This window comes from Megalobrama amblycephala, unplaced genomic scaffold (genome assembly GCF_018812025.1).
Source record: "Megalobrama amblycephala isolate DHTTF-2021 unplaced genomic scaffold, ASM1881202v1 scaffold201, whole genome shotgun sequence".
Classification (NCBI taxonomy): Eukaryota; Metazoa; Chordata; class Actinopteri; order Cypriniformes; family Xenocyprididae; genus Megalobrama; species Megalobrama amblycephala.
In genome coordinates this window covers 309,948-336,804 of record NW_025953337.1, presented here as the reverse complement: position 1 = coordinate 336,804, position 26,857 = coordinate 309,948, and the positions used below count along the sequence as shown (strand labels likewise).

The 26,857-nt window shown below is 39.5% G+C and overlaps 2 protein-coding genes across 3 annotated transcripts in view; one reads left to right on the top strand and one right to left on the bottom strand.

The window, feature by feature from the left end:
* LOC125260956 (kelch domain-containing protein 1-like) overlaps positions 1 to 1,420 on the top strand; it is a 58,788-nt gene extending 57,368 nt beyond the window's left edge. The window contains exons 12-13 of one of the 2 annotated variants that reach the window (XM_048179501.1): positions 525 to 604; positions 808 to 1,420. In XM_048179501.1, coding sequence (XP_048035458.1) covers positions 525 to 604; positions 808 to 943 — 216 coding nt within the window. In that variant the 3' untranslated portion in view covers positions 944 to 1,420. The remainder of the gene's footprint in view (positions 1 to 524; positions 605 to 807) is intronic. The other variant, XM_048179502.1, reaches the window with a different exon arrangement.
* Positions 1,421 to 1,661: 241 nt separating this feature from the next.
* The window catches only part of LOC125260957 (LIM and SH3 domain protein 1-like), a 93,497-nt gene continuing 68,301 nt past the window's right edge, over positions 1,662 to 26,857 (bottom strand). The window contains exons 4-7 of the mRNA XM_048179503.1: positions 9,871 to 9,978; positions 2,616 to 2,691; positions 2,410 to 2,498; positions 1,662 to 2,312 (exon numbers count right to left, since the gene is read on the bottom strand). Of these exons, the coding sequence (XP_048035460.1) occupies positions 2,139 to 2,312; positions 2,410 to 2,498; positions 2,616 to 2,691; positions 9,871 to 9,978 (447 nt within the window). The 3' untranslated portion in view covers positions 1,662 to 2,138. The remainder of the gene's footprint in view (positions 2,313 to 2,409; positions 2,499 to 2,615; positions 2,692 to 9,870; positions 9,979 to 26,857) is intronic.

Below are 26,857 nucleotides of genomic sequence, written 5' to 3'. Positions count from 1 at the left end.
TCAAGTACTGGGAAGCTAAACCATTTAGTGCTTTGTAAGTAATTAGCAAGATTTTGCAATCTATACAATGTTTAATAGGGAGCCAATGCAGTGCTGACAGGACCAGGCTAATATGGTCATAATTATGGTAAACGTTACATATTTACATATTTTACATATTTACATATTCAGACTCTGAATCTGGTTTAAAAAGTCTGATTTATTGGTTGTTTTGTTTGAGCAGCGATGCATGCAGATCAAGCAGGGCTAAGAACATTAAACATACCAAACATGACCTTAGATACCCCCCAAATGAATGGATGACGTTTATTTGTGAGCATTAACTTAACTGTGACACATTAGCTCTGAGCTCTCTGCAGAATTTGGTTAGCTGGTGTCCATCCATAATTGGTTTAACAATTGTTTAATGTGTCACAATTTTAGAAGCTGCACTGAATGCTCCTGTTATCAAGCAAAGTACTTGACATTATAATACTTTATAGTATATTAATTATGAATATTTATTAATATTTCTTCCTCTGTAGGTTGCAGTTCTCAAGTCTCCCTCTCAGAGTCATTGTGCAGATGTGCTGGTATTTCAGACTCAACCGTACTCACTGTCAAGGTAAAAGCCATCCTATGTACACTGCAACAAACCATTCATAAGAAAATTATCTGTTAAGGAAATGCGTTATGTCTATGTTCTTATGATCCATTTTATAATTAAAGTAATATAATATAAACCTTTTATAAATATTTAAAAGGTATTTTTAAGCAATGTTATGTGATAAATATTTATCAAATATTTACTTGTTTTTTTCTTTGTAGATTATGTGAAGACTGCATAGGAAAACACACATATTCTGTCCAAGAGCTGGCGTTACCGGCCAAACTTCAGAAGACAATTGGCAAGAGGATATCCTATTTCAGGGCAAATGCTCAACATATAGATGCAAGTTCATAGGTTCATAAGGACGGTATTGGTTTGTTTCAATGAATGGTTTTAATTAATGGAATATTTCTGTCCAAGCATTCCACACATCAGAAAAAGTTAAATGTAATTAGAGTAATTACGAGCTAAAAATACTTTGACATGACAAGTAAAAAAACAGCATTTTTTACTGTACATAATTTGTGTTATAGAAATCATGTGGAAGTGTTTTATGTGGATTTAAGCATATATGCAGGGTAGAAAATCATTCATAACATTTTTACATTATTTTCGTATGAATTTTAGTGATGGCCCTTAAAACAAGTAGACTAGGACTCTTCAACTTTTTGAAGTGTTCAGTTTGCTAATAGCATGTGCCTTGAGCCTCATATGCGTGCATGAATCGGATGATATTCTTTATTTCTGTTGCTTAGTTGCTGTTTTTTTATTAACATGGTTGAGGGCAGAATGTTTTCCCGGTGAAGTGGTGAATAAAATACCAACCTCCTCCCAAGTTTCCACTTTCTTATGCTGCAACTCATGTTGGCAAGCTATCCCCTATTACTAACGCAAGACGTATTACACCCTTCATAGATCTAATATGGGTGCCTTTTTTTTCTGGCCCACTATGTGATAATTAAATTTCAATACAGAAACATCATTACATCACAATAAAATATCATGAAAATAGACATTATTTTGGGCAACCATAAAACATTTTTCATTTTGTTTTTAAAATAATACACTTTCACAGCTTTATCACTTTATTATTCAAAATAATGGACTAGAATGCTTTTGTTACAAAATAACAATGGAATGATATTCTATGCAGTTATATATATTATATTTATATTATATTATAAGACCTCATTGTTTTGTGGTTCCTCTCATTCTGGAAGGACTGTATTGTACCTACAAGTCAGAAAAAAACAAACAAACAAAAAAACCCTTATATTGTTTTTAGAATTCCCTCAAAGTGCACAATACAGTATTCCAGAGGCAAAGGGAGTCTGTAACAGTTCTGCAATACACACCCTATCAAAAATATGCAGCATTGCAGGAAGAGCCTAAAAACAGCAAAGCAAAAAGCCAAATGGGAAGTAAAAAAAAAAAAAAAGTTTATGCAAGCGATTTTGTTCTTAAGCATTTCAGCTTTGTCAGTCTAGCTAAAGCCTAGATGTCTGGTTGAGTTCTTCTGTCTTGTCTCAGATCAAGGCCAATATTTTCCTCAGATCGCCTCTACATAGTTGGCTGGGAGCATGCCCTGCTGTCCTGTGCGTTCCACGCGTCCGAACATCCAGCCTTCGTCTATTTGCTGCACGTCCACTATCAAGTCGCCATCTGCAAATGATACCTCATCCTCATCGGCAGCGGCATAGTCATACACAGCCCTGTAACGCTTCTGTAGGAAGAGACGCACAAGGTTAGGAAGAACTAAGGCTAAGCATAGAGAAAAAAACGGAGTAATAGAGAGAAGGAGTAATAGAGAGAATCCTTACCCCACTACTAGAGGGCAGTGGAGCAGCAGCTGAATGCGCAGGCTGTGGATCATAGTTGTAGCTCGGCGAGTGAGCTGGCGGCTGGAAGCCTAGACACAAAGCCAGAAAAAACAAAAACAAACAACAAAAAAAAAAACATTATGTAAAACATATCTAATCCTACAGACGGCATGAAAAATGGGTAATTTATGTGTACCTCTACATACCCTGATTGCCGTAGGCATCAGTGGGTGAGCCCTCTCCCCCCATCCGACTTTTCCCAAACTCCTCATGATACTTTATCTGTTAACACAAACAAAAAACATTACTAAGTCACAGAAACACTACAGGCATGTCTAAAGATGCCACAAAATTGAAAAGAGCAGTTTTACATATTTTCTGCTGAAACAGGAAGTTAATGCAGTACAAATCAAAGGGTAAGTCCCTTGTAAACATATCCAGCAGCCTTTAGTTTACATCACTGCTCAGCCAAACCTCCACTGACAGATAGTCCATAGTACAAAAACTAAAGCAATAAAGACTTTCAAAATGAATAAATTCTTTCATAACCAATTAATGATTGTGAGAAGAAATGTATTACCAGCATTAATATGCTAAAAAAAGTTAATTGTGTCAACTTTCAGGGGTACACTACCATATAGATATGCTCAATATATTAGTTAATATACATGGATTAAAAGCTACTAGTTTTCATTTCATGTTCTCTGCAAAACCTGCTTAATATGGTTGTTACTCATTTCAACCACAAGGGGTCAATATTTTCAACGCTGCTGCCACTGTGATTAGTTTAGGCCTGGTCTTGTATTGCATTACAGTTTTTTGCTTTGGTACAATTTTCACAAACAATTGGTAAATTTTCAAAACTTTTATCACAACACTAATGTCACAACAGATCATCAAAAGTGCACTTTTTTTTCCAAACATTTCAGCATATTTAGTACAATACACAATTTTGCAGTAAAATATCCAAAAACCACTAGTCCAGTGTTATATATTTTGTTCACTTGAGTACTTACAATATCCCAAATGTTTGCAACTATTTTTAAATCATGAGAAAATTGCAATTTTAACCAAGGTTCCGGGACGTGTGAGGAGTCACCTGTCAAATGCTTCATACCCGCGTTACCCTCGGTTTCTGGTATATTTTGTAGAAACCATGGAAACACCAACGACTCTTTAATATTTACATGTTTTAATAGACAAGGGAACAACTGTTTTGATATATTTATAGACAGAAAATGAATTATTATCACATAGCTCAACACGTTTAGTCTTCAGGCACGTGTACACAGACATAAAAGTGGGCTTGAGCCCCTGCCCTTTTTCTTCCTTGAGAGAAAGTACCCTTTTTTCTGGGGTGCTTTCTTTCTTTCTTTCTTTTTTAAATAAATGAATATATATTCCCATTTGTGCACAGTTTCCCTGTCAAACAAATATATTTATTGAATAAAAAAACAAAACAAAAAAAACTATATATCAGGTCGGCTTTGTTGAGTTGCCCTCCATCCGCGACACGCCATTCATTCCTGCACGCACGCGCGCGCACTCCATCTCACCTCGTGTTTCCTGCTGGCTGAAATTGTGACAACTATGCCCGGGAAAATACAACTGCTGTCTGGTGATGAGAAGCAAAAAAGAAAAAAATCCCTAGATCCATCCTGTGCATCTCTTTCAGGCAGCCTATGTATGTTCACAAACATGTGAATTTTTTGGCTATTTAAGGGTGAGATTATTTATACGTTTAACGCTGCATTAATAATTTGACCACCATCAACGCATCTGCCTGATTTGATACTAATTAGTGATCGACCGATATTGATTTTTTATAACCGATACCGATACCGATTATTTGCATGTTTATGTACCTGATAACCGATATGCAGAACCGATATTTATTTACTGTTATACTTCTGTTTTTGACAATTATTACAACACAAATGAGCTGAACAAACCATTTTATTTATAACAATCACTCCCTCCTTGCATACAAAAAAAACTTTATATTTATTAACTAAATAATGGTTATGTAGTAAATCAAATGATTATATAATCTAGGGTGTTTAAACGAGATAATCTTGTCAAAAATTTCATGCAGTGGCCGTGCTTGAGGCTTCCTGATCATCAACCCATTCAGGTGCTGAGCAATATGAACGAACTTTTTTTTCCGAGACTATATAAAGTTAAACAGCACTTGTCAGTTGGCATTTTATGATCTAAATTTAATCTAACGTTAAATCATGAAATGCCAACTGACAAAGTGCTGTTTGACTATAACTTAATCAACCGCGATCGCGCATGGAGATAATAAATAATTAATTTCCACAAAGCGGTAGGCTATATTTATATGTGTATTAGCGAAATAATTGTTATGTAGTAAATGATAATATAATCTAGGGTGTTTAAACAAGATAATCTTGTCAAAAGTTTCATTCAGTGGCCGTGCTTAAGCCTCCTGATCATCCGTCAGTTGCTAAGCAATATGAACGAACTTTTTCTTCTAGACTAATGGTGAGCAAATACAACAGATAGAAAATTAAATTCAGCGCTTTTATTTTCAACATGCACTCATTCATGTCTGTTTTATTTAATTCATGTAAAGTTACGTCTTTATTGGGGCAGGACATGACGAATTACACTACGTGACTCAATGAGTTCGTCTCAATTGTTTAGAAACAAACTGCATAAATTAACTATATCAGGAATTTATGTCTCAGATCTCTTTGATTTGTGCATGTCTGTTATGTTAAATAAAGTTGATTAATTAAAGCAAACCAAGTAGAACATATACTTTACCTGTGCACTGAGTTGTTGTTGACTGATCTCCTCAGACGCCCGGGCTGCAATGGCGGAAATCTCAAAACGGCCACAAGATGGCGCCGTAAATCGGCGAATCCGATATTACAAAACCGATACCCGATTATGGAAAAATGCTTAAATATCGGGAAAAATATCGGTAAACAGATACATCGGTCGATCACTAATACTAATGCAATTTGTGTCATAATTTAAATTATTTTAATGTGCTATGCATTGCGTTTTGAACCATGGTAAAGACATGGTCAAATCATAATACAACATTACATAATGCTATTCTTAAATCTGTGCTTACACAGGATAATACATCAATAAAAGTTTAAACCCTCGCTCTTTGTTTGCATGTTTGATGTCCACATATTCTTGTTGAAGAAATTACAGTGGCTGTAGCATTTCTATCAAAAAAAAAAAAAAGTGGCAGAATATTATTATTTAACTAATAATATATTTTTAATTATGGTGGTTGGGCTTTGATCGTGGATTTGATCGTGCTGTGCTGTGTAACAAAAATCTTTCTTTTATATTTGGGGTTATCTTAATTCCTAAATATGTAAAACCTTCAGGAGAGCAGACTAACTGCCTGCAGGTCAAAGAGTTTCTCCTTTCATCCCCATTCAATAACAGCAAGGCACTCTTATTATTATTAACTTTGTAGCCCGAAAATTCTCCAAATGTTGTTAGTATATTACTGAGTGCTTAAATAGAAGATTCTAGATTTGTAAGAAATACCACAATATCATCTGCAAACAATGATAAGCGATGTTCCCTCTCACCTATCGTGATGCCTTTTATTTCAGGATTACTCCGAATTGTCATTGCGAGGGGTTCTATTGCAAATAAAAATAAAAGAGGGGACAATGGACACCCTTGACGTGTACCTCTACTTAAATTGAAGGGTTTTTAAAATTTGGCTATTTGTTATTATTTCTGCTTGTGGGTCCCTATAAAGTAACCTAATCCATTTAATATATCCCTCACCCAGCCCATATCTTTTAAGCACCTCAAAAAGGTATCCCCATTCAATCCTGTCAACGTCAATCCGTCCAACGACAGGATTGCGTGGTCTTTGGCATTTTGTTTTTTGTATAGCATATTTAAAACTCTACGTATGTTATGTAGGGCTTGTCTTCCAAGCACAAACCCATTTTGATCACTCATAATAACATTCGGTATATGAGTTTCAATTCTTTTAGCTAGGGCCTTACAAAAGAATTTTAGTATCGCAAGACATTAAAGATATGGGCCTATAAGATTGGGCCTATTGGGGGGTTTGCCTGGCTTTAAAATAAGAGTAATTAGTGATGATCTCAATGAAGGAGGCAGTATTCTCTTTTCAAATGACTCATTAAACATTTCAAGTAAGTGTGGTAAAAGTTTTCCTGCAAACGTTTTATAAATTTCTATTGGGAGGCCGTCAGGCCTGGGGGCTTTTCCACTACTCATGCCCTGCAGTGCCTCTGAGAGCTCTTCTATGCTTAGATTTCTCTCTAAAGTACTTCTTGTCCCCTCTAATAATTTAGGAAATTTAAGATTATCAAGAAAGTTGTTTTGTCCTTCTAAATTGTTGCCGAATTCAGATTTGTACAAATTTTCATAATACAATTTAAAAATGTTATTTATTTCCAATGGATCGACAATCTTCTCCCCATTTTCTAAAGTTAATAAATTGATAGCTCTGTCTGTTTGTATCTTTTTAATTCTCCATGCAAGCAATTTTCCTGATTTTTCTCCCTGATTGTAATAGGATTGTTTTAGCCACATTAAATTCTTAGCTATTTTACTACTGGTTAATTCATTATATTGGGCTTTTAATACAATAATTCATTTTTGCTTAACAGGGTCGTTGTTGCTGAAGAGGTGTTATTCTAATACTTTAATTTGTTTTTCCAAATTTTCTAATTGTGCCTGATATGATTTGGATCTATATCTTGTGTAACTTAATATTTCCCCTCTAATATAGGCTTTGAAGGCCTCCCATTTGACTGAAGCGCTCGTCTGATTTGTATCAATTAGAAAATATAAGTCTATTTTATCATCCAGAAATTTAACAAAGTCAGGGTCCAAAAGCCATCTTGCTTGAAACCGAAATCTGGGAGGGGAAAGTATAAGATTGTCTAATTGAATTGTAAACATGATAGGGGCGTGATCAGACAATAAAATACTGCCGTACCAACATTTACCTACTTTTGACACTAGACTGTTAGAGATTAAAAAATAATCTATTCTTGAGTATGTTTTATATGTGTTATATGTGTTAGAGAAGCATGAGTATTCTTTTTTGCTGAGGTTAAGATACCTCCATAACTCAACTAAATGCAGATCATTTATATATTTTAGGATAATTTTTTTAGATTGTTGATGGGTATTATCTATTCCTAAAGATCGATCATACACTGGGTTTAATACACAATTAAAATCTCCTCCAATTACATAATGTCCAGGATATGATGATATTGTGAGGAAAAAGTTCTGGTAAAAGGAAGGGTCGTCTATATTTGGAGCGTATATACACTAATTAAATTAATGTGTGTCGACAAGATTGTACCATTAAGAACTATGTACCTCCCTAACGGGTCTATATGTTGCTGTTTTAACTGAAATGGAATAGACCTGTGTATCAGGAACACGACTCCTCTAACTCGAGAGGTGAAAGAGGCATTGAAAACCTGTCCTGGCCATCTCTTGGTGATTCTACTAGTGTCTTCTTTTAGTAAATGAGTTTCCTGCAGAAAGATAATGCTTGATCTCATTTGTTTCAGCCTAATACTTGTTTAAGCTTCACCAAATTATTTAATCCTCTTATATTCCAGCTGCAGATATTTATCTCCATATTATTGATCATTTACCATCTTGTATTGCCACATAGATATAACTGTGTTTGAACAACATAAAAGGAGGAAAAAAAAAAAAAAAAAAAGATTTCACAACAACCCCACTACCACCCCCCATGCATTCCCCCAAACGGAAAGCATGAACATACCCCCAATGACAAACTTTGGTTATGGAACATGTTTGATCCATATAACATGGAGCAACATTTTGCAAGCCTATCATTATTCTTCCTTCTGGGCTCGCTACTAAATACTGAACAAAACTAGACCACGAACATTACTGAATTACACCACCACCCTCATAGGACATATGCGTAGTTTAAATTTAACACGTCCAGTTAATCTTTAACTTATTTACCTACATATGCACATAAGAAAAAAACATTTTATAAAACTACATTTAAACTAGCAAGGTGATTTGCAGAGATATCCCATTTCTGATAGAACAGAATTCTGTTTTCACGTAAATCAGTACATTTTATCTCAAAAAACAAACAAAAAAAACAACTTCACCTTTGCTTAATAAACATGTGATTTAAGTCCTGATGATGAATCCCTAATTGCATGCGAAATTCAAGCAGTGGTGGTACGCATAGACTGAATGAAGTCCTCTGCTCCAAGACGGATTTAAAGATGTGTCGCTGGCCGGAATGTGTAACTATTAGGTGTGCTGGGTAGAGCATGCCGTAGCGGATTTTCATGCCTCTAAGTTGGACCTTAACTCCATCGAACTGCCGTTGACGCTGGCGAGTCTCGGCTGATAGGTCCGGGAACAGGCTGATCCGTTGTCCTTCATAGCGCCACTCCTTCATTTTTCTAGCTGCCCTCAAAGTCTTTTCCTTATCCTGGTAGTTCAAGAACTTCATCACGATCGCTCTTGACGTCGTCTGGCGATTTGGGTTAAGTTGTCCTACCTGATGCGCTCGTTCGATGACAGGTGTGGAACTGAACGTGTCCTTCAGAATCTTGGGGAGCAGGTCTTCAATGAAAGTGCACATATTGGATCCCTGTGTTTTCTCGGGCAGGCCAAGTAGTCTCAGTCAGCTTTTAAAGAATGAATTGCACTGAGGATGTTGTCGTTTGTAGCCGCATTAAATTCGCTCTGTGCTTCAGCTAGCTTTTTGCTAGCTATTGCCAGGTTTTCTTCCACCATCTGCACAGATGGCTTCGAATGCTGTCCAGATTTTATGGTTTTTGGTGGCATTACGTCCCATGAGTCTTTGAAGTGAGTTTTAAACACTTATATACGAGTTCTGGTCTTTCTGAAAAAGTTTTTCATAGATATTTAGCAGCGACCCTGATTTGTGCTACTTATCAGCTGCACGTCATAACCGGAAGCCCCATGAGATCAAGTTTTGAAAGTATGACTAGCTGTGTTACAAGTGTGATCAGTTAGAATTTTTGTACTCAGAGTTTTGAAAATGTACTCCTTACATGTGAAAATAGTAACAAATCAAATTAAAAAAAACAAACAAACAAACAAACAAACAAACAAAAAAAACTGTAAGACACTACCACTTTAGGAAGAGCCTGCACTCAGACAGAGAGGAAATGACTCTTCAGCACCAGTCATGTGATCAGAGAGTTGCTTGGCAACATTCCATGACACATAATGATGGAGGAAAAGATGGAGGGAGAGATGAGAAAGCAGGAAAACAAAGGGAGTGTGAAGATAGATTTTTCAGTATTTAAGAATCTAGATGCGATGAATGAGAGGGGTAGTACACAATAGATATATCATATTTGTAAAAAATATGGCAATGCTGGTAATGTTCAGTGAGGCACATCTGTAAATACTGTTTTGCGAATGTCTTACGTTGCTAATCTGATCTTGCGTCTTCTTGACCCTCTGCAGTTCTGGTGTATCAGCCACCACACTGAAGCCTTTCCCTTTGTTCCTCTCAAAATCCTCTTTATATAGCACCTGGAAGAGAAAGAAATTGATCATATCGGGTAAACAGATTCAGAAAGGTGACAGGCGCAAAAACAAGCTCTTATAAGCAGCCCACACAGAATCTACATGCAAAAATGACCACCATTCAAAAATTGTATTTTCAGTTCTCTTTAACATATTTTACCATATTTAAAACAGTATTACCCTGCAAATGAGTCCTGAAAATGTGAAAAAATCTGACGTGGCAGGAAAAGCCACTAACAAGTCTACACATGTAACCTTCACAGTGAAAATATACCATTTGCTATAGGCATACAAGCTCTGATTCAACACACGCAGAGACTCTGGATATACTGTAAAAAGGGAACTGGCATAAAGAGATGTCTGGATCATCTTAGCTTAATGTTGTACAAGCTGTTTTGTACTGCTTATTAAAAAAAAAAAAACTACACGCTCAAACTCTCATTAATAAAATCAGTGTGACAGAACAACATTCAACCAGTGTATTAATTTTCAAACAGAAGTACATCATTATTATCATTATTTAATTATTATCATATGCAGTATCATCATTAGTTAATCATGCACCTTTAAAATATTGAAATACATTATGCCTACATTAGAATGTTGCAGTGTTGAATAGCACATTCTAATTAAATATGTTATGCATTATCTGGCATTATATCATAGGGGTCTACTGTCTTAAAAAGGGACACTTTTATAAATATGATTCAGAAAAAACAAAATATCGTCCCCAAAGTTATTGAATACAATGTCAGTTGCACTTTATTTTACAGTTTGTGCACTTTCAGTACAGTGTACTTACCAAGAAAGTAGGCTACTGAATAATATAGCTACTGAAGGTAACTACATGGGTTAAGATTAGGTTTAGGGGTAGGTTCAGGGTCCTTGTACTTTTGCGTCCATTCCTTCTTCGTTTTTTAACCACGTCAAGAAAAACAAAAAACAAACACTTGTTTTATTTTTAAATGCTATGGTAAATACCAAAATTTAAATTAAAACCGAATACACAAATTTCATGTGCACAAAATAAATAGACTTCTTTTCAGATTTTTGTTTGTTTTTGCATCATTACAAACCAAAATTAAAAAAGGACAGATTAAAGTCGAAGAAATGTCAATTTACAAGTTTTCTTTAGTAAAACTGTTCCCACACTATCGAGAACCATGTCTCTGAAACATGATAATAGGCCTACTCGACTTGATTTCCACTCACTCACGAGGGGTCCGATACTGCCGCATGTCCAAGAGAATACTATTAGCGACAAACACATCCAGCGAAGCGAGTCATTTTAAGTGTTTAACGTGAAAAATGATTAATGTGGCTTAATGTAGGTGATATTGGAGGAGCAAATTCACTACACCTTATAAGCACTTCAAGGGTTAGTTCACCCAAAAATGAAAATTATGTCATTAATGACTCACCCTCATGTCATTCCAAACCCGTAAGACCTCTGTTCATCTTCGGAACACAGTTTAAGATATTTTAGATTTAGTCCGAGAGCTTTCATTCCCTCGATCCATTGAAAATGTATGTGCAGTATACTGTCCATGTTCATAAAGGTAATAAAAATATCATCAAAGTAGTCCGTGTGACATCAGTGGGTTAGTTAGAAGTTTTTGAAGCATCTTATATAGATTTTGGTCCAAAAATAATAAAAAATGCGACTTTATTCAGCATTGTATTCTCTTCCGGAATCCTTTCCATTGAATTGATTCCACTGAATCCTTTCATCTGTCGGCGTTGGTAATGCACTTTTACGTCATTGTTTTTGGCGATTAGGACATCCGCGACATGCACACTTCCGCACCATTTTTAAAAAATAGCTTGAATACAGCGTGTGTCTCTCTCAGACTGTAAACGAAACTCTAGCGCACCAGATAACACGTCAGCAGTGCGCTGCGGTTCATTGAACCCGAGTCGTGAACCCGGATGAACAACAGACCCGGAAGAGAATACAATACTGAATAAAGTCGTAGTTTTTGTTATTTTTGGACCAAAATGTATTTTAGATGCTTCAAAAACTTCTAACTAATCCACTGATGTCACATGGACTACTTTGATGATGTTTTTATTACCTTTATGGACATGGACAGTATACTGCACATACATTTTCAATGGATGGAAAGAAAGCTCTCGGACCAAATCTAAAATATCTTAAACTGTGTTCCGAAGATGAAAGGAGGTCTTACGGGTTTGGAACGACATGAGGGTGAGTCATTAATGACATAATTTTCATTTTTGGGTGAACTAACCCTTTCACTATGAACACAATTAATAACACGTTAAGCATTTTCCTAGAAAATAAAACACAGTTATGAAGAAAACGCTTAATGCATTAAGACACTGATATTAAATGACCAATAAAGATGTGCAGACAAGCAGGTCAGGCCGAATATGAAGGCAAAGCACTTTCAACATTCAGCATTTTCCACTAATAGAAAACAGTTAGAAATGCTAAACATAAAAATATTGTCCTTCCACTTTGTTTACGTTGCTGTTGTCTTAGCCTTAGACGCTGTTGATTACAAGAAAATGTGCGAGAAAATAGTTTCTTCCTGGTTGTTGTTTTAGTAGGATTAAGCCACGTAAAGCATTATTGTCCCAGCGACGCTGCCGTAATGCATTGCTTTCAATGAGAATTGAGAAATATTTCATGTCAAACCTCCACTGAGGCAAAGGGCATGGGAATTTTGTCTTCATGAAAATTACATATTGGGGTATATTTTGTCATCATAACAAATGTTGGTATATTTTCAATTTGAACAGCATAGCAGCTATAAAGTGACTCCTAATCCCAAACAATTTCTCAATATAAAACAATATAAAACACCTAACAGAACCAGACGAAAAAGTCACAGTAATTTAATGTCGTTTTGGCCTTTATTCATATAAAACAGAGTAAAAAGCAAAATTACGATTGAAACCACAAGCGGGAACTCGACAATGTTAGAGTGCTAAAGAAGAGGCTATAAGGTTTAGAAATTTAATGTTTAGGTTAAAATATAAATGTAAAAATAATAATAATAGTAATTTAACAAATGAAAATGAATCAATGTCATTTAGGCTGGCTCTTGAAGCAAGTCATTCTATTGACGCCAGAGGAAAAAGCACTAGAGGGCGCTTTAGTCTGCATTCCCACGGCTCTCCCACAGGAACCCAACCATTTTCTTACAGCGCAGAATTAAAACTCAGAATCAGGCGGTCTGACAATAGCCCAACCACTCCCAAGTCCCGACATCCTTTGACAACAGCATATCCACGTTTGAACTTGAAGTTAACAAAACTTTCAGCAGTGCAGGCATTCAAACAGTTCAGAGTTCCCTGCCCCGAGCAACCTGGCAAGATACTTTATGTTCTTTGCATCCCAGCCACTTTGTGGTTGGACTTTGGAGGTGAGACCAAAATGAAACTGTCATCAGTCATTCTGTTCTTGCATAGATGTTTAAAAAAAAAAATCATTTAACAGAATAGCTAATAAGCTAACTGTTTTTTTTTTTTTTTTCTCGTATTTTTGGCTTATAATTTTGAGTTACAGATGTATTTAATTTAGTCTTTTACTGCGTGACATTTTTTACTGTGTTGACAGTATCATGATAAAACAAAAAATAACAAATAAATGTGTTGTGTAGCCTACATTTTATATCTGTTATCCCCAAATCACAGTTTCTTTAGGGGAAATTTTAAATATAAGATTAGTGGGATTAAGCAGAATAGGTCAGGAAGAAAATAAAACTAACCAGACAGCAGGTGAACCAGACAGCAGTGAATTTTAAGCCAGCGAACAGGTGCAGAACAGAACATACTCGGTTCCCTTAGATACGGAACAGAGTACTGCGTCGTCTGCCATTTAGGCAAGATGCAACGGGGAAACTCCTGTTTTCACTGATTCTGAAGCTTTTTTCAATCGCGCAGTGAAACTGCTCTGCCATTGGTTCGTGGAGTTAAAGTAAACAAACCAATGACGGCACGGCAGAGCCGCGCGAGCCAATGGAGAGCGAGCCCGCTTGAGTCCGCCAAAATGGGCGGGGTCTCGGGCTACATAAGCGGCCGCCTCACCTTGGCAGACTGATTTCATTCGACTGAAGCGACAGCATGAGGCAAGAAGAGGCCATGCCTCTCGTGGAGTGCACTTTAAGACCTATAGGGCATTGCAGGCCTAAGGAGGAGTACGCGAGCGCTATAGCATCGACTGTCCATCTGGATAACTTGGGCTTCGTGACCGGAAGACCTATCGTGCGGCCACCGAAGCAGACAGAGTTGTTCTGACTGATGAAAAGAGGCGGTGTAGGTCCTTAGGGCCCTGACTGGACAGAGAAGGCTCAACTCCTGATCATCCTGGGAAGAAGGAAGTACAGAGAGAATGACCATCTGTGCCCTAAAGCAGTGGTCTCAAACTGCGGCCCGCCCTCTCCCTCCATCTAGCCCGCAACTTATTTCAAAAATGGGATGTGTTGTTTTTGAAATCATGTTGAGTGCTCGTTGCCGCTGTTATCAGAGTTCTCAGCGCTCGTGCACACTGCGCAGTCTTCACACGAACGAGCGCTTCAATTCTCTCTATTCGTTACGTTGAAATCACAAAACAAAATACACATAAACGTGTCCCTGCTTTTGATATACAATCAGTGATGAACATCTTTTGTTTTACTGAGGAAAAAAAAATCATACATGGTTGGATTAGAACCCAGAACCTCTTGCACGCTAAATGAAAATGCTGCCACTAGTCCATCAGGACAGTCTATAATTAATAGTGGATCCATCCACTTATTTATTAACTAATATACATATTCTCGAGATTAACGACATATTGTAATATAGCAAATGTAAGGAAGAAACTATCATATTAATTTTAATATCATATTATTATGATACACACTGTTTAAAACAATGTTACTTGAACTTGAAGTTAACAAAACTTTCAGCAGTGCAGGCATTCAAACAGTTCAGAGTTCCCTGCCCCGAACAACCTGGCAAGATACTTTGTTCTTTGCATCCCAGCCACGAGTGCACCTTCAGAGAGAACATTCAGCCTTTGTGGTTGGATTTTGGAGGAGAGACCAAAATGAAACTGTCATCAGTCATTCTGTTCTTGCATAGATGTTTAAAAAAAAAAAAATCATTTAACAGAATAGCTAGTAAGCTAACTGTTGTTTTTTTTTTTTTTTTTTTCATTTATTCGTATCTTTGGCTTATAATTTTGAGTTACAGATGTAACTCAAAGCCACGACGCGAGCCAATGGAGAGCAAGCCCACTTGAGTCCGCCAAAATGGGCGGGGTCTCGGGCTATATAAGCGGCCGCCTCACCTTGGCAGACTGATTTCATTCGACTGAAGCGACAGCATGAGGCATCCTACGAATAGCGCAGCAAATTATGCAGTACTCCGTTCCGTATCTAAGGGAACCGAGGTTAAGTTAGTAACCGAGTATGTTCCCTTTCGATACTACACTCTGCACTGCGTCGTCTGCCGTTTAGGCAAGACGCAACAGGGATTATACAATCACGTCGTGCTATGAAGGGGGGAAGACAGAGCATTCAAGCAGAGCACTGAGAAGGGCTTGCACGGACGCACATAGCATAATGTATCGCGGAAGATCACGGACTTGAGGACACTGTAGTCGCCCTTCCATTTCTATACATTCTAGGGAATAGAAAAAATATGTTATTACCCAGACTTTGGTCAGGGCCGTAAACAAATGCTCATAAGCTGGTCACATTGGGGAGACTTTTGCAGAGAGAACCTGCGTTTGTAATGCAGGGACGTCTAGGTTATAAAACCTGACAAGCGTGAACGGCAAGGCCCAGCTGACCACCTCACAGATTTCCGCGATGGACACGCCCAAGAAGAGGCCATGCCTCTCGTGGAGTGCACTTTAAGACCTATAGGGCATTGCAGGGCTAAGGAGGAGTACGTGAGCGCTATAGCATCGACTGTCCATCTGGATAACTTGGGCTTCGTTACCGGAAGACCTATCGTGCGGCCACCGAAGCAGACAAAGAGTTGTTCTGACTGACGAAAAGAGGCGGTGTAGGTCCTTAGGGCCCTGACTGGAGAGAGAAGGCTCAACTCCTCATCATCCTGGAAAGAAGGAAGTGCAGAGAGAATGACCAACTGTGCCCTAAAGCAGTGGTCTCAAACTGCAGCCCGCCCTCTCCCTCCATCTAGCCCGCAACTTATTTAAAAAATAAAAAGCACGCAGGCAGATTTGATGACAGCTGGTTAGGGGCTTTCGTAGTTTATTTGTTGTTTGGCTGCAAAGTGCGAATGAAATATATATTTTTTCCAAACTGAAAAGGAAAGAGGATGAGGAACACAGACAGTTTCAAGAAAAATGGACATTGCAGTATTTTTTCGCTCCTGTGGCATCTGTCATTGCTATGCAACCATGAACTGCATAATAATGATGTTTTCATCTTGCCGCAGCATATGCGCGCCGGGAAAAATGAGCGTGCCGCACCGCGTGCGCATCGCAACAACATTGCTTCTATTATGAGCGTGCTTGCCTAAATTACAGTAAAAGCACTCACGCAAGTCGCGAGCGTCAATTTAAACCACCGAAACGCGTCCAATGCTACCAATAAATGTTACCGATGCTCAAACAGCATCTTGGACAAATGTGGCTCAGCTGTGTGAGCAGAATGCATGTGTCTGCCAAGAAATAGAATAGTGTGCAAATGTATTCAAGGATTGCATTTGTTCAGTACAGTGTTGTTCAGTGCAAGATTTTTGTTATTTAAATCTGCTGTCCGCGATTTTTGGCCCTCTAGCGGTTAATAAACAGAACTGCACGCGTCTTGCGGAGGAATATTCTAGCCGGAGCTACTTTTATCCGTGTATGCTATGGCAAGTCACGCAGTTACTGTGATACTCTGCAGCGAGTCCTACCAGTCCGGTCTGAAATAGTCAGAATATAGTCAGAATATAAACACTTATTATAAGTGTACCATAATGATTCAGGATAAGACAAAAACACGGTTTGGAAAATGGATTCATGTTGTATATTCTCATTATATCATTTTTGTAAATTTTTAACACAAAAAAAGTTGCGGACTGCAGCTTTAAGCTAAAATAAAGTAAGGAAAATATTTGCACTAACTGTTAAAAACTAATACTGTATGTAACAATGTTAGAGACTGCTGTTTACATTTTTTGTTAAGTATGGCAAAAAAATATTTTAGTAATGAAATTTAAAGTAAAGGAGAAATACTGCAAAGGAAAGGACATTTTTAAATTTTGCGCTTTCTTGTGCTTGAAAGTTAAAATGGCCCTCCTATGTGGTGTCAATCACAGAAACGGCCCCCGGCCAATTTGAGTTTGAGACCCCTGCCCTAAAGGGTGTGGATTGGGCCTTCGGGACATATCCATGTCTTGGTTTCAGGACAACTTTAGAGTCGTAAGGCCCAAACTCAAGACAGGAGGGGCTCACGGAGAGCGCCTGCAAATCTCCCACTCGCTTTACCGAAGCTAAGGCTAGCAATAAGGTGGTTTTTAGCACTAGGGGACGTAAGTAGGCAGTCTGGAGTGGTTCAAAGGGAGGGCCCTTAAGGCCTCTGAGAACCAAAGACAGGTCCCAGGTGGGAACCGTGTGGGGGCGGGGAGGGTTCAGCCTCCTAGACCCTTTTAGGAAACGAACAACAAGGTTGTTTCTCCCTATCGACTGCCCTGCTGTGGGTGCATGGGAGGCCACTATAGCTGCGACATAGACTTCAAGGGTAGAGGGTAGGGCTGGGCGATATGGCAAAATAATAAAATCTTGATTTTTCAGAACGATTGACCAATTCACATTTTCGATTTTGATTTCATTTTTTTTTTTAACTGTTTAACTAGTCACCTTAAAAACTTAACTACAATATGATTTAAGTAACATTCTCTTTATTAACAATCTGGTTTTAAAAAATTTCAGTTCCAAGTGCACCACACATGAAGTGATCAATGTAAAACAATTTGGTAAATATCTTTGCAGAAATATGCCTGAAATATGAAGACAAATGTTGTACAAACTTATCTTAAACACATCCTACTCAGAAATAATATAAAATAAAAAAATACTACATATTTTCTTAGCCAAAAATAGCAATAAATAACACCAGTAATAGGCTATTATTAACAACAAACGCTTTGTAAAAACAGAAAACAACCACGGCTTTCAACCTGCCACCATCATGCAAGCATGAAATATCAAACAGGTTTACAGGTTTTTGCATTCTATTGCGCTATTTGTCCTATTGCTTTTATGTTTGGCGGACGTTTAGGTGTTGCACATGTCTCGTGTCTTTTGCAGCGTCTCACCCATGAAACCGCATTGTAAAAACACGGCGGTCAAGTAAAAAAAAAAAAGCTCAACTTGCGTTTAATAACTTTGCTTTTTTTTCTCATTCCACTGCCTGCGTCTCATTTTTATTACACAATAACGGATTGCTGAATGAACAGCCACTCAAGAACAGTGGTGTGTTCTACGTTCATTGAGCGTCACATGAGAACGGTTAATCAGGCGCGCTGGCGCCATCATGAGGTCAGATAATTTACTTCTCCTAAAACGGTTATCATTGCTGTATTGTCATCATGTCTAATTGAACGCTTGCTAACATTTTTATTCAAAATCGCGATTTCTCGATTGCAAAAATAATAAAATCGAGGCAAAACATAAATTCGAATGAATCGAAAAAATCTGGAAAACCGCCCAGCCTTAGTAGAGGGAGTACGGCCCCTATCCATTAAGTCCTGACGGAAAGATAATATCAGAGATATGTCACAAGTAAATGGGTCTTCACCCCAGGCTGTACACCAGGCAGCAAAGACTGACCATTTTAGGGAGTAGAGACGTCTCGTTGACGGAGCTCTGACTTGTGAGATAGTGTTCAGGACATCTTCAGGGAGGTTTGAAGGCTCCCATCTAGAAGCCATACATGGAGATCCCACAGCTTAGGTTTGGAGTGCCAAATTGTCCCTCCCACTTGGGAGAGGATATCTCATCTCAGGGGGATCGGCCATGGCTCCATGGACGATAGCTGAGACAGGTCCGAGAACCATGGTTGGCTCCTCCATAGAGGAGCCACCAAGAGGACCCTTTGGGCACCTTCCCTGATTCGTCTGATAACCTGGGGAATCAGAGCAACCAGGGAAAAGCGTACAGGAGGAGGCTGGGCCAGTCATGGGCCAGCACATCCTTGGTCTTTGATTCATCCATTTCAGGTTCATCCAAGGAGCCAGGGTTGCATGCATGCCTGATTCACCTGCGATTTCAGCTAGAACTGTAGTGGGCGCATACGAAGCAGGCCCAACTGTAGGGCTGGTGATGCTGAGCCCATGAGACCTAGCATCCTCTGAAACGTTCTGAGTGGCAGAGAGGATCCGGGCGTGAAAGTTTCCGCAAGCTGCTGAATGGCCAGGGATCACTCTGGCGAGACCAAGCCCCTCATGCAGGTCGAGTCGAGAATAATCCCCAGGAACGAGATACATCGACTAGGGGATAAAGAGCTCTTTGGAAAATTGACCCTGAGGCTCAAGCACTCTATGTGAATGAGGAGGAGGGATCTGTGTGCGGGGATGTGTGTCCCGAGTGGCAAGGGGCTGCTCTCTTTTTGAGGATGTTTTTTATTATGTCCGCTATAACAGCGTTGCACTGTCAGGGCGTTAAAACAGGCTCTGTGCATGCAGAAAATGCATTTTTTTTGAGCGCCCAGAACTGAATGGGGTGATGGGAAAACTGAGTGAGGCATCTTGGAGGGTGGTCTGGCCGCAGCGGGACTTAGCTGCCTCCTCTTCTTTTTTGGGCATCAGGCAGACTTCTGAAGCGCGGGGTCCAGCACTATCTTGGGCCGGGGTCCCTGTCACTTCGGAGGGGGGTGGCACCTAGCAGAGCATGAGCGCTGTCTGTGCTCAGGCAGTGGTGCGGGCTGAGTAGCAGCTGGCACAGACTTAGGTGGCTGCTGTGTTGCCGCATGTATTGGGCGGCATGAAGTGGAGGAGATGGAGCGCTTTGGCAAGAAGTGTTGCATGGCCTGGGACGGCTTCTGCGTGGCGGTGAAGCATTTAGCAAACCCATCAACTGCAGGGCCAAAGAGACTAATGGGGGAGACAGGCGAGTCGAGGAAGACAGCTTTGTCTGCGTCCTTGATCTCTGTCAAGTTTAGCCACAGGTGGCGCTCCAGCACCACCAGGCTGGTCATCGAACGCCCAATAGCCTGAGCCGTGGTCTTGGTGGCATGCAGGGCCAAGGCTTCATCCAGAGGCAGCAGCTTTTCGTATCTCTTCTGCTCAGTGCCGTCAACCGAAGTGAGAGTGTGAGAGGCAGAAGAGCGCAGGTGGGCAGAGTACGGGACGCGCCACGATTTCCTGAGCTCCTCGTGAAAAAAGGGTGCTGCCCGCTGGGAAGGAGCCTGACAAAGTCCAGGCAGAAACCTCTCATCCAAGCGGCTGCATTCCTCAGGCGCAGACCACTCCAAGCCAAGCTCTTCGACGGCCTTAGAGAGCATGCGAGTGAGCTCAGAGTCGATGGAAGCCCTGGTGTTGATGGGCTCGAGAAACGGCAAGGGAGTGGAGTCGTGATGTGAGTCCGGCCAATCCTCAGCGTCCAAGGCCGCTAGGGACATGCTGTCATCCAGCGGCTCTTCTTCAGATCCCCCGAACGGGACCAGGTCACTCACGATGGCAGAGGGGCACTGGTCAGATCGGGAGAAGTGGACGGGGGAAAGCTCTCTCTGTGGAGAAAAAGAGGCATGTGGGACCTGAGCCAGCGTGAGCTCACTTTCATCTGAGTGCTGAGATCCTCTGCCCCGCTGTTTTTTCTTCACGGGTTCCTGGGAGGAAGAAAACGGGGCACGAGGGGCAGAGTCGCATTCTGAAAAGAACGCTATCCATGAGCACAAGGAGGCCAGATTCATACTCTTACAATGAGAGCAGGTTGTTTCAGTGAGCGTGGTTCACTTCTGCGTGGGATTTCCCCAGACATCGCACACACTCACTGTGCCCTTCATCAGCGTGCAGAGGGGCTCTGCACGTGCCACAATCGTGGCGCGACATTTGAAACAACGCAGCAGGAAATTTGCTCAGGAATGACGAGCTGCTCAAGAGCGGCGAGCAGAGGAGAGGTGAACTGATCTTGCTGCTGCAGAGCGGCGAGCTGATCAGCTGAGAATTTACATTTACATTTACATTTAGTCATTTAGCAGCTGCTTGCAGGTAGAAGGCAGCTTCAAGTCTCAGGATCAATGAAGAGATGTGATCTGCGTTGCTGAAGGAGAATGAATCAGTCTGCCAAGGTAGGATGGCCGCTTATATAGCCCGAGACCCCACCCATTTTGGCGGGCTCGCTCACCATTGGTTTACTTTAACTCCACGAACCAATGGCTGTGCAGTTTCACTGCGTGATTAAAAAAGGCTTCAGAATCAGTGACAACAGGAGTTTCCCTGTTGTGTCTTGCCTAAATGGTAGTATCGAAAGGGAACCTACCTGAAGCGGGACGAGAAAAAAAAAAAAAAAAAAAACAGTTCCGCACAGACCTTTAGTTTAGACTTTAAGCAGTAGTTCCCTTACAAAGATATAAACATTAACCAAAAAAAAAATTTTCACTAATTTGATAATAATTAACTACCAATAAAAGTGTATTAATCATGCTTGCATCAATCCTGAGGAATTACAAAGATTTTACCTATTTTTATTTTTTTTTCACAGAAAATGCAAAAAAGCTAGTATAATATGTGTGATTAAAAGATTAATATATTTGTGGAGTCTTCAGAAAATTTTGTCTGCAAAATATGAATGGCTGAATTTATAACCAAACCAAAATAGGGCTGCATGCCACCTTAGCTGCTGGACAGGCCTAGCCAAATGCTCAAGACTGGGTGTGGTCTGTACAATATTTCGGGTGGGCTGCTAACACATGCTCATACAGGCACACATAAAAAAAAAAAAAACCCTGACATTCCCCAAATTGACATTCCCATCCCCCCTTTCCTACATCGTCCCGGAAATTCCCCATAAAGTGGCTAGTCTGAGCTGACCCAGGGGTGCAGAGCAACTCCATTCTCCCACAGCCCATACACAAAGGCTACAGAAAAAACAAAAATAGAGGGTTAGAGGGATAGAGAGACCCTTCTGCTGCACAGAAGAAAAAAAAGATATGAGTAATAGCTTTGCTATGAGGGTTGTGCAGTATTGTGCTTTTAATGGGTTTACATAGAGACAGACTGACTGTGTGAACAAATATGGAGAGAAAAAAAATGGAGGAATAAGGCATGAATCATTCTCATGGACACTATTTATTTATTTTTTTAAATGAATCAGTTCTACTTCAATGAATCAGATCTAGTTAACAAAAACATTTTGAATGGTTCATTCATAAATCTTACTGATCTTGTTCTTGATGGAGTATTTTATCCATCCTATAGAAAACAATTGTAGAATTAGTTTGCTTACTATAAAAGCTAGAAGTGTTTTGAGGCCTCTAGGCCTATGTGACTATAAGGGTCAGATGTGTCGGTGAAGTTAACTTGGCCACTAAGCATATTTTGATGACAAACTGGGGCCCAGGTCAGAAAGCAGACAGACTGGCTAAACCAACCGTCTGCTAGCTGTCTCACATCACAGAAGTCAGATAAATACCAACACTTTGAATACCAGAAACTCTTTCACCTAGATATCATCACATTATCATCACGTTACCCCGAATTAGTAAATACAAAAAACTCCCAAACCCATTTAAGGGTAAAAATTTAATTGATGTTCAACAAATAAAAAACAGAGATAATACTGATGAACAAATGATAAAGCTTGGGTTACTGAATATTACATCCCTTTCTTCAAGAGCGCTTATTGTAAATGATATTATCACAGAAAATAATCTAGATGTGCTATGTTTGAGTCCTGGCTAAAACCAGACAATTACATTACTTTGAATGAGTCTAGTTTAGGTCTCAAGGTTACTATTATCGACACAAACCACATCGGAAAGGCAAAGGGGGAGGTGTTGCTGTAATTTATAGTAATATCTTTAGTATTTTCTCAAAAGTTTTTCAATTATAATTCCTTCGTAATTACTTCCTAAGTAATGGTGCTTTATGTAACATTATGTAATGTAAGTGAAAATCCCTATTTGAAATTTGTGCTGGCTACTGTATACAGGCCACCAGGGCACCATACAGACTTTATCAAAGAATTTGCTGATTTTCTGCGGATAAAGTCCTAATTGTTGGTGATTTTAATATCTATATAGATAATTAAAAAGATGCATTGGGATTGGAATTTACAGACATTCTGAACTGGAGTTAGACAACACGTGTCAGGACCCACTCTTTGTCGTAATCATACTTTAGATATAATATTGTTACATGGAATCGATATTGATGCCATTGAAATTCTGCAGCAGAGCAATGACATCTCAGATCATTATCTACAGGGCTGATAGTGAAAAAAATTCCTGAGCCTGAACTTTTTTTCCTTGCCCCCCGAGAGGGTACTATGTATGCGACGCACTTTTAACACAACTTGTTGGCCCCTGGGCCCAAATATATAAACAGCCTAAGTATGTATAACCCTGATCATCATTATTGACAAGTGGCTCTTTTTTAGATATTTTCATATTTGCATTATGCCCTCAGTATTATTCAAGAAAACACAGCATTTTCTTCTCAATATGTTCAGTGCCTACATTGACCTTATTAGCCCATCTTAGTACAATCACTGGAAGTAAATGCTGCAGATGCTACAGTCATGCCAAGACAGGTCAGTAAGTGGCAATAATAGTACTCCAAAGTACACAGGAATTGATTACCTAAAAGACATGAAAAGGACACACATTCATTTTTCTTTAACAAATTTAATTGCAAAATATGCACCATTCAACTGAAAAACTATAAAAAATGAATATACTGTAAAAGACGGTATGGGATTAACAAAAACATTTTTCCTTCCCTTCATTTCTTCCTTTCTGAACGTAGTTTTTTTTTTTTTCAAAACATGCAAATGGTGACCACTGAAAAACAACTGAAAAACCAAAATAAATAACTGTAAAAGACAGTGTGGAAAACATGTCTCCCTCCCTTCATTTCTTCCTTTTTGATGAACATTGTTTTTGGTCCTCGGAACCTTTCCTTTTTAACATGGTTGATGATGCTTTGGATTGATAAAAGAGAGGAAAAAACTGTGATGGTGCAGATGATGTGGAGACTTGTGCAGAGGAGGGTTGGGGTGGTCTTCTTTTTTCAAGGGCCTTTTGAGCAGAGGTGGTGGAGGCTTGTGCAGAGGAAGTGGAGGCTTGTACAGAGGAGGATTGGGGTGGTATTCTTTTTTCCAGGGCCTGTTGAGCAGAGGTGGTGGAGGCTTGTGTAGAGGAGGGTTGTGGTGGTCTTCTCATTTTCAGGAGGGACTGTTGAGCAGAGGAAATGGAAGCTTGTGCAGAGGAGGGTTTGGGTGGTCTTTTTTTCAGGATGGCCTGTTGAGCAGAGGTGGTGGAGGCTTGTGCAGAGGAAGTGGAGGCTTGTGCAGAGGAGGGTTGGGGTGGTCTTCTCATTTTCAGGAGGGACTGTTGAGCAGAGGAAATGGAGGCTTGTGCAGAGGAAGTGGAGGCTTGTGCAGAGGAGGGTTGGGGTAGTCTTCTCTTTTTCAGGAGGGCCTGTTGAGCAGAGGTGGTAGAGGCTTGTGCAGAGGAGGTGGAGGTTTGTGCAGAGGAGGATATTGCTGGCCTTTTGGTTTTTCGGGCCTGTTGAGACAATTTGTTTGCCTCCTTTGAGGACAGAATCCTTGCTGCCTCACTAAGCCTTTTCTTCTTTAGTGCCTGTGCAGTCTCTTTCTTTTTCTTTAAATGTAATTGGTAGTTTTGGAATGAGGAAAGGCAGGATCGCCTTAAAGGCTGGTCAATGTTCATAGTTGAGGCTGTCCAGTTCCTGGCCTTAAGTGTGGACTTGATCACTGCGAGGCTCTCGTATGTTTCCACATTCATGGAGCACCTGTCAGACTCTAGGATATCATCCATTAAATTGAATGATCCTTCCACCAAGGGGCCTGTAAAAATGGACAGAAGCGCTTTAACAAGTTTGCACAGGGTGGGATACTTCACACCTCTCTCTGCATTTTTCAAAGAAGCAACATGGCTCCACCAGTCTACATCAACTCGACAGTCCCCTTCGATGTAGTTTGGTACACGAAGAAGCATGTCCGCATCCATCTGGTAGGCCCGGCATTCTTCAACCAGTTGACCGATCTCTTCTGGAGGGACAACATTTGGCAAGGCCTCTCCTAATGTAGTGAATGCTCCAACAACTGCATCGGATTGAATTAGAGACGGCGTCAGAGCAGAGAGTGATGTTAATATGATGTTATCCAGGGGAAGGTTTTTTAGCAGAAACTCTGCTGACCTCATATACCCTTCTCTGAGAGAGTCATAGATATGTCCAACCCATACCTTCCTCTCCACACGAGCTTTGTTCATTGCATTGTAGCAGAATTGTCCAACAGAGAGCCTCTGGTTTGACAGTTGCAAATCCCTGCTCCGTACATCAACCTTGAGAATCTCCTTGTGACTCAGTGGAATAGCCTTTGGTCTCATAAATTTGCTCAGGAGCTCTCTAACAAGGGCCACCATTTCCACATGCAACAAATGCACCATTGGCTTTTCATGTTGAAGCTCTTTGACAAATCTCTGAAATGTCAGAAGGACCCCTGCAAATATAAAAAACAACAAATAATTCAATTTGAGCAATTAAATGAACAAAAGTATGATTATGTATTTAAAATACAATATATACTGTAACTAAATAATAATACAACTAAATTTATTTCCAGCGAAACATTAATTGGATCAGAACACTTGTCATACATATAATAGAGGGAATTACTTTTTGATATATTCCAAGATAACTGTATAACAATACATTTTTCTTTCTGACACAATGGAAAAAAAAAAAAAAAAAAAATCAAGCTTCTGTATAGCCTCTGAGGTGACATATGTTTCTAGGTATCAAGTCTAGGTCTTGCATCCTCTGATAAATAAAAATTAGATTAGACTAATGAGACTACAGAGATGGCTTTTGAATATGCTACTCACTTTCATGTTACAGGAGTAAATTATAGGAAACTGATACCTTGTTACATAGTTCTTCACAATATCGTACTTAAATGTTGATCATATTCTCATTAATTTGGTTATTGTTGCTGTAGAAAAGACCTGACTGTTTCATTGCATCATGACTTAGGTCATTTGTTAGATCAGGTGCTAGTGGACTTCAAACACAAAAATATTTAACAAATACAACATTTTAAGTTGCATTTAGTTTGCCTAGTCATACAAAAGATACCTCTGTATAAGTCAATCATGACTTTTACTCTTTCGAACTCTGAAATGACCACAGAGATCCGATCTTTTCGGTCTTGGTTAACTTGTGTTCCCGTCCGGGACGCTGCTGCCTGTTCTTTCTGAAGAACTACTATCCTGGCCTTTTCCTCAGTTGTGAGGTCATGCCGCTCAAACACCTGATTAAGAAGCCTTCTGTAGTACACACACACACACGCACACACACACACACACACACACACACACACACACGCGTTTATGTAACTATATAGCCTATTACCTTAATATGCTGCTAATTTGCTATTTTCCTAACACCTACAGTAACCATTTAAAAAATATCTTAAAAGATGTTGCATCATTAGGCCTCCTGTACATTCCATAATGAGCTAAAAATAACTAAACTAAATAACAGACATTAAATACACACTTGTTACACCTGTTATTATTAAAAGAGTTTTATTAGGCCTACCTGTATTTGTGTTCCTCATTTGCGTCCATGACATGATAGTAGTGCACCACGAGTACATCCAGGAGTTCATTCATTCTACTGCAGACTTCAAGCATCTGAATGAATCGGTTACTAATGGGCCTTATCAAGC